The following is an 8,522-nucleotide window of genomic DNA, read 5'->3' as shown; positions in this document are numbered from 1 at the left end:
TTCATTTATTGTTCCTGTTATGTAATATTGAGTTAAATTAACTGTTGAAATTGTTTCATAATTTGTTCTTTTTGATGAGCTTGATGATTCTGATTTTTCATAAGCTATTCTTTTTGTTGTACTTATCCTATCATTTATTATTTTTAAATCTTCTTCTATGTCTATATCTTTGTAACTATAATCATTGTTATCAATTGTTTTTATGAATTGCTCAAAAGGATTTTCTATGTGTATTTTATTAATTTTATTCTTTCCAGTTATTTTATGTTTTGTTGTTAATACATATAGATTTTTTACATTTTGCTGTAAATATTTTACTTCCTGGGGTTAATTCTATTCCTGATATTTTTTAATATAATACTAATGATTTATCTATATTTTTATCTGTTATTGCTACTGAATAATTTGCACTTATTATAAATTTAAATTTTTGGTATATTAAATTTCCTTTTATGACACTAATTATGCTTTTTTCTATAGGTTTTACTATTCTATCATCTGCTAAATATAGTTCTATTGGTGTATCTATTCCTTCTCTAAAACATGCTTTTATTAATATCTCTGTTCCTCCAAGTTGTACATATTTTATTGGGTCTTTACTCTGTATATCATTTATTTCTTTCTTAATTATTCTTTTTGTTACTAGTGGTATACTAGCTTTACCTCTTGCATATTTACAATCTATTATATGCTCTTTTTGGCTTACTACATAGTATTCCTCTTTTCTTCTACTAAATATATTTTTTATTGTTGGCATTTTAAATATTATTTCTACACTTAGATCTAACTCTTTTCCTTTTATTTCTTCAAATATATTACTGTCAAATATTACTTTTTGGTCAGTTCCTTCTTCGTTTAAGTATTCCTCCTTTGTGATTATTTTTATTTCTTCTTCAGTCATTATTTATACTTTCGTCTAATTCACTATCTATATCATTATCTGTCTCATTTTTCGAAATTTCATATATACTATCTTCACTTTCTAATTCGTAATCTATATAATCTATTTGCATATATTCTACATTTTCTCTCTTTATTTCTGATATTTGTTTCTTTTTTGAATCTTTAGGCATTTTACAATCTCTAGCTAAATGTCCTAGTTTTCCACAATTATAACAAGTGCATTCTTTTATAGATTTTTTTCTATATGGCCTATTAAGGAAAAGAGGAGAAATTGAACAATGTGATAGTGACATATATTTTGTGATAGCGATTCATATTTTTAATTTATTTATAAATGTTTGATACATTTAATTTATGTTTGACAACTGTAAGTTATTTATTTTAGTGTGAAATTGAATTTTCAATGGTTAGTGAGTAATTTTACGAAATGAATCATTTTGATACATCTGGAACCATATGTATCATTGTGATACATCTGGAACCAGATGTATCATTTCCATGATTTGTGCCTAATTTTACTCTCTGTAATAATTGAAAATAGTTACTTCCTTATTTAACTAAACAGTAAATTACAAATGCATCACAATGCATATGACATATACTGGTGATACATATGACATATTAAGTCAATACTGGTAATACATATAACATATACTTTGTGATAGTGATTCATATGTTTAATTTATTTATAAATGTTTGATATATTTAACATTTGTTTGACAAATGTAAATTATTTATTTTGATGTGAGATTGAATTTTTAATGGTTAGTGAGTAATTTTGCGAAATGTATCATTGTGATACATTTGAAATTAGATGTATCATTTCCACGATTTGTGCCTAATTTTATTTCCCATAAAAATTGAAAATTAGTTAGTTACTTATTTAACTAACCACAAAATTATAAATGTATCACAATGCATATGTATCAAGACTAAAATATGTTTCACAAATTTAAAAATTCGAGATATGATGTAATTTAATAAATTGTGGAGATAAAGTATTATTAACCCTTAAACCTTCCAGAATTTATCTAAGTTACCCATTTAATTACTCATATTTTGACTTAGCAAAGTCAACAAATTCAGCTAAAGTTACTACTCCATCTGTTGGAATTTGTACTTGTGTTAATTGGTTATAGCCCAAACAAATAGTGATGTTGCTCAAGTGCTGAATGTCTAAAAAATATTTTAAATTATTATGTGTGTGGTTAAGGTACGCCCAATAACTATTTCTATGATGAATAGGCACTCTATAAATAGAGATCAACCCCTTTCCCTTTTCCATTAGAATGACAATAAGCTTATGCTTGCGTCTTAATCTCTGTTATGGTTGCATATTAATTATCTTACATCACCAGCCAAAAGAAAAAAAAAAAGCAAAATAAAACCTTGTGAATTTATCGTTTCTCAGCAATGAATCATAGTCAAGATTTTAGTATTAAGAGTACTCATCATCAAGAAGGAGATGATCCTTTGAGTTGGAACATAGCAGCAGACACCCTCAAGGGTAGCCACCATTATGAAGTCAAGAGAATGGTAGAGGAGTTTAAGAATCCGGTGGTACAACTAGGTGGTGGTGAGAGGCTAAGGATAGCTCACGTGGCTGCCATAGCGACCCGTTCGGGCACGGAGTTAGTGAAGGTGAAGCTGTCCGAAGCAGCCAGGGCTGGCGTTAAGGACAGCAGTGATTGGATCATTGAAGGCATGAATAAAGGGACTGATAGTAATGGTGTTACCACAGGTTTTGGTGCAACATCACATAGGAGGACTAAGCAAGGTGAAGCACTACAGAAGGAGCTAATAAGGTAAACACAAGATACTATTCCCTCCTATCTTCTTCCCTTTAATCTGTTAAAAAAGGCTCTTTTTTAAAAAAATTAACATAAAATTTTCATTGTATCCTTAATGATAAGCATTAAAATGATCATTGTTTTTAATATAAAATGTTGAATAAGTTAATTATTTAAACTTCTCACTATAGTGAAAATCACTACTTTTAGTTAGAAAACAAATTACAAAATCAATGGTAAGAACCTAAAGGTTGGAACTATCTAATTCAAATCACCACTTAAAAATTGAATTAGCTACTCATCGCTAAATATTTGTAGCTTACAATTTTATCAACAATTCGTCATTAAATAGGATATATAGGGACAGATATTGATGTTTTGCTAAAGAATTTGTCTATCGCTACTTTCTTTTCTTTTTCGAACAGGTGAAGGGGTATTTTGGGTATATGCAGAAGTTAGGTAGATACATATAGATTTAATTACTATTATATTATTATTTTTATTAAATAATAAAGACTGAATCAAGAGTCATTCTTTCTCAACTAATTAATACTAACTCCAAATATAGAAATATGTCATTTTTTTTCATATTTGTCCAAAAGAAAGAAGTGTGTATATTGATTGGGACGAAGAAACTATTACGGAAATTGTTTCTAAGAGAGTATTTACAACTGCCTTTTTCCAATAGAATATGTTGAAACGTCATTAGTACCTACTGTTTTAAGGCTGAAGGTTGGCTAATAAAAATGTATAATCGCAGCGCTGAATTTGAAAAAAAAAAGTGTTGTGAGCGGAAGGCCACCTACTCTTTTTTTCTTACACTCCATATAGTATGGTATTTCAATAAAGAAAAAGGAATAAGTAAGTAGTTTGATGGCCATAAATTTACTTTATCTAAATAATGAAAAATTAATATTCTACAATGTTGTCCGTATATATCAGTTGAAAAGACCATGAATATAAAGAAAATCATTCTCTAAAGTAATATGAATGGTCATATAGACGTAATGAAATCCGATAATGATTCTGATGCAATTATAGTGGATTCTAAAATATAATGACGATGTATACAGTTTCTGTTTTCTATACTTAATGTAATATCGAGTTAGGTAGAATATAAATCTGAGTACAACAAATTAAATCAGTAATTATTTCGCTTTGCAAGAATTTTATAAAAAAAAAAAAAGAATTTTAAGAATGAAAAGATATGACATTTATCATATTCATTTTAATTATACTACTTGGGGTCATACAAAATAGAAAGGCATACGAATTTACTAAATATAGTTATAGCTTGTAATTTTATTTATAATAATTATTTTTTCATACATATATATACTTAGGAAAACATCTATTCTAAGCAACAAAAAAAAATTAGAGTAAGAGTAAATTTGTACGTACAATTAGCTTATTTGCTACATGAAAATTCATATGAATCAGGTTCTTGAACGCTGGAGTCTTTGGAAATGGGATGATGTATCGTCACACGTTGCCACACTCTGCCACAAGATCTGCCATGTTGGTTAGAATCAATACTCTACTTCAAGGGTACTCCGGTATAAGGTTTGAGATCTTGGAAACTATGACAAAATTGCTCAACAATGATATCACCCCATGTTTGCCCCTCCACAACTCATGTGGTGACTTGGTACCACTGTCGTATATTGCCGGGCTTTTAACAGGCCGACCCAACTCCATAGCCACTGGGCCTAATGGAGAACTGTTGGATGCTGTCCAGGCCTTTCAAGGGGTTGGTATTGACAGTGGATTCTTTGAGTTGCAGCCCAAGGAAGGAATAGCCTTGGTGAATGGCACTTCTGTTGGTTCTGGCTTGGCTTCCATTGTTCTTTATGAGGCTAACATTCATGTTGTCCTTTCTGAAGTTCTAACAACAATGTTTGTTGAAGTAATGCACGGACGAAGATTTGAATTCACAAACCAGTTGGCTCATAAAGTGAAGCATCACCCTGGCCAAATCGAAGTCCCAGCAATAACGGAACATATTTTGAATGGAAGTTCCTCTGTTTATGAAAAGCCTAAGCAAGATCGTAACGTTGTTGGAAATTCTCCACAATGGTTACGTCCTCAAATAGAGGTCATTAGAGAAGCAACCAAGATGATTGAGAGAGAGATTAACTCGGTTGATGACAATCCCTTGATTGATGTTTCAAGGAACAAGGCACTACATGGTGGGAATTTCCAAGGGATATCGCTAGGGGCATCAATGGACAACACTAGGCTAACACTTGCCTCCATTGGAAAACTTTTATTTGCCCAATTTTCTGAGCTTGTCAATGACCATTACAATAATGGATTGCCTTCTAATCTCTCCGGAAGTAGGAATCCTAGCTTGGATTATGGTTTCAAAGGTGCTGAGATTGCCATGGCCTCTTACTGTGCTGAACTTCAATTTCTTGCCAATCCAGTGACTAACCATGTCCAAAGTGCTGAGCAACACAATCAAGATGTCAACTCTTTGGCCTTAATCTCCTCAAGAAAGACATCTGAGGCACTGGACATTTTAAAACTCATGTCTTCAACTTATCTAGTAGCACTTTGCCAAGCTATTGACTTGAGGCACTTGGAAGAAAATCTTAAAGCCTCAGTGAAGAATGCAGTGAGCCTAGTGGCAAAAAAAGTGCTGACAGTAAACCAAAATGGAGAGCTGGATCACCTTTCAAGGTTTTGCGAGAAAGACTTGCTTAAATTGGTTGATAGCGAATACGTTTTTACGTATGCTAGTGACCCTTGTAGTGCTAATTATCCATTAATTCAAAAGTTACGACTAGTCTTGGTGGATCATGCTCGAGACGAGGAGAAAATTTCAAGTAATTCAATCTTCCAAAAATTAAGTACATTTGAGGAAGAATTGAAAGTTGTTTTGTCTAAAGAAATGGAGAGTGCTAGATGTGACTTTGATAATGGCAAGTCATCCATTCCTAACAGAATTAAAGAATGCAGGTCCTATCCATTGTACAAGTTTGTGAGAGAAGAACTAGAGACTAACTACTTGACTGGGGAGAAAGTCCAATCACCTGGAGAAGAATTTAACAAGGTATTCACATCCATGAATGAAGGTAAATTGGTAGAACCATTACTTAATTGCTTGTAGGAGCGGAATGGTTCATCTCGTCCCCTTTGCTAGAGGAAAATCCCGAAAACATATATGTATGCATGTCTTTTGCAATGCAATCCCTACTTTTGTGGGAAAATACTGGATATGTGTCTAGTTTTTGTTGTCTTCATCTTTTGCAACATATGTCGTATAGTTTTTGTTTTCTTCATCTTTTGCAACATAGTCGTCCATCATATTTGTTCTATACAGTGGGAACCAATGGTACGACAAGGTTACTTGCAAAATAATATTACTCTGTTTGAGGGCATTTTGGTTTTCTAACTTTCAACCTTGCATTTGCTTTTGTGTAGTACCCACTTTTAGTATAATCCCCCCCCCCCCCCCCCCATAATTAGTGTCACTTCGTGACTTAACACACTAATTAAGAAAACAATGATGTTGTAAGGGTAAAGTAATTTTCTTGTCTTGTTATGTCAAAAATGATAAGTTAAAATGGAAATTTATTTATGAAATAAGTGACAAATAATTTTGAATGGAGGGAATATAAGTTTTAATTTGAAGTAACCAAGAAATGACACATTTTTCCCTTTTGAGTAGTAAGAGATCACAGAGGTCGTGTGTTATATTCATCGGATAAGTAAGGATATTCCATGAGATTATTTTATTTTATTTCTTTCTTCCTAGATTATTTTATTTTATTTCTTTCTTCCTATGGGATAGTAATTCCATCATTTTAGTACAAATAATGAGATAAAATAGTAATACCTTATACCAAACATGGATAAAGTTAATCTCAAACTTTATCCTGAAATTATTTTTCTTATCCCTTCTACCAAACGACTCCTTTTATGTCTCTGTTTAACCCAATGCCCTGCTCTCGGTTCTAACTCGACATTATAATCCATTGTAACAAAAGCTACAGTGACATCGACAATAAAACCCTACGTGAAAATAGCAAAGCATTTGATATTGAGACGTACTTGAAGAATAAAACACTGCAAAATTCCTTTAAACTTAGGTGTCTCCTAAAAGTCTATAAAATTTGACGCAAAACTGTATAATGCAGTTTCTCTTGCTTATGGTGAATCGAAATAATGAAAAAATTAGGTCTTGCATGTCCATGGAAGAGTCATGAAAGTAATCAATAGTTTCCTTGATATTGTTTAACCGGTCATTCCATGGACAACAAGGAGAAAAGAAAAGGATCAGCATATTATCCTCATGTCTCAACATAATTTTGTTAGGTGTCATGAGAAGCTTAAAGTTTGAAAACCCTATAGGCGATAATTTAGGCGAAAAGAAAAACATACTAAAAGAGCATATTATTGATATGGTTTGATTAAACAACTACATATTAAAAACTAATATTGAAAAAATATAAAATTTATTGAGAGAAATCTTCCCTTAAATGAAACTCTTTAAGGACTACATTGTGGTTGTTATGGTATGAGAAGAGGGATATTTTATTTATAGAGGTCCAAAACCTTTTCTCCAAGATAGAGTTACCTAAATATGTAAGAGTTTTATATTTTCCTTTTAGAAAAAATAAAAATAATTATGATATTACTTTTATTTTTCTTCAATAGATAATTAATATTACTCAAATTTGATAAGAAAGTCGGGACAGAAACTCTAACAAATTCTTTTATCTTCGCTTCCTTCATTTTTCGCCCAAGTTGATTGTTCCTTATCATTTGCTTTGGATGTTGTTTCCTCATAATTAAGTTCTTCTAATATAATATGTGTTGAGGATGCTCTAAGTTATTTCCTAACTCAACATCCATCATTTGGTGAATACTTGATGCACCCTATTATATATTTGGTTTTCATGATCAACAAACTAATGCAAGGGATCTGGTCCATGGTTGGTTTCTGATCAAGTTTGAAGTCAACTTTATCTACACTTGGTTGGTAACACTGTAGCAGAGGCGCAACTGATTTGTCCAACCTTTGATTTGCTTGAGAAAGAAAGAAAATATAGTGGGAAGTGAATTATCAACAGGGACTTGGAAATAGTCCATTTAATAATCAGCGTTGTAACAAGGTTGGTTAACCTGAGGTAAAATCTGAGCTGTGAATATAAATTCCCTAAGTCCGAGAGGATTAGGTAATTAAATGCTTAAGTAGGTCAAGAGACATTTAGGCATAAATTCGATAAAGATAACTTGTTGTCCTATCTACTATGAGAATCTTGAACTACTATTAGCATTTGTCAAGTACCCCCTAGTGAACATAATTCTGGTTTTTCATAAACTCTTCATTACGAACACTTAAGTTAAAGTGACCAACAATTTATTGACTAACCTTCAAAACTCCCATTTTATCTTTTTGTATCATTTGTTTGAATTCAACTTGTAGCTATAGTCTCAAATTAGTTTAATCACCACTCACATTATTCCCTGTGGATTTGACCCCGACTCCAAAAGTTGGTTAAATATATTGACGACGACCGCCTTGCACTAAATTGAAGTGTAAGTTGAGCGTTATCACCTTGCCACAAGAGCAAAGGTATCATCATAATCAATTCCTTACTCCTGATTGTATCCTTGTACAACGAGCTTTGCTTTATTTCAATTGATAGTTCCATGTTCATCTTGTTTGTTTCTGTTACACCCATTTTGTCCCAATGATAGTTTTGACTACAGGCCTGGGAACTAAGTGCCATACTTTGTTCTTTTTAAATTGTTGAAGTTCTTTCTACAAAGAATTAATCCAATCAACATCTTTTAGGGATTTTTTACATTCTTAGGCTC

General features: G+C 31.9%; 1 protein-coding gene across 1 annotated transcript; it reads left to right on the top strand.

Annotated features, from left to right (window-relative positions):
- Nucleotides 1-1,950: 1,950 nt before the first annotated feature.
- LOC107863937 (phenylalanine ammonia-lyase 1) lies at nucleotides 1,951-6,076 on the top strand. The gene is made up of 2 exons (XM_016710142.2): nucleotides 1,951-2,708; nucleotides 4,134-6,076. Exons 1-2 carry the CDS (start codon nucleotides 2,317-2,319, stop codon nucleotides 5,803-5,805), a joined length of 2,064 nt encoding a protein of 687 aa, XP_016565628.1. The 5' UTR covers nucleotides 1,951-2,316; the 3' UTR covers nucleotides 5,806-6,076.
- The last annotated feature ends 2,446 nt before the right edge of the window (nucleotides 6,077-8,522 follow it).

The sequence above is a fragment of the Capsicum annuum genome, chromosome 3 (genome assembly GCF_002878395.1).
Source record: "Capsicum annuum cultivar UCD-10X-F1 chromosome 3, UCD10Xv1.1, whole genome shotgun sequence".
NCBI lineage: Eukaryota > Viridiplantae > Streptophyta > Magnoliopsida > Solanales > Solanaceae > Capsicum > Capsicum annuum.
This window is presented reverse-complemented; position numbering and strand designations above follow the sequence as displayed.

What these genes read in the sequence shown, in the direction of transcription:
- LOC107863937 (XM_016710142.2), top strand. Translation starts at nt 2,317, where the DNA reads ATGAATCATAGTCAAGATTTTAGTATTAAGAGTACTCATCATCAAGAA. An exon ending in CTACAGAAGGAGCTAATAAG is followed by an intron (nt 2,709 to 4,133) that starts GTAAACACAAGA and finishes CATATGAATCAG; the next exon opens with GTTCTTGAACGCTGGAGTCT.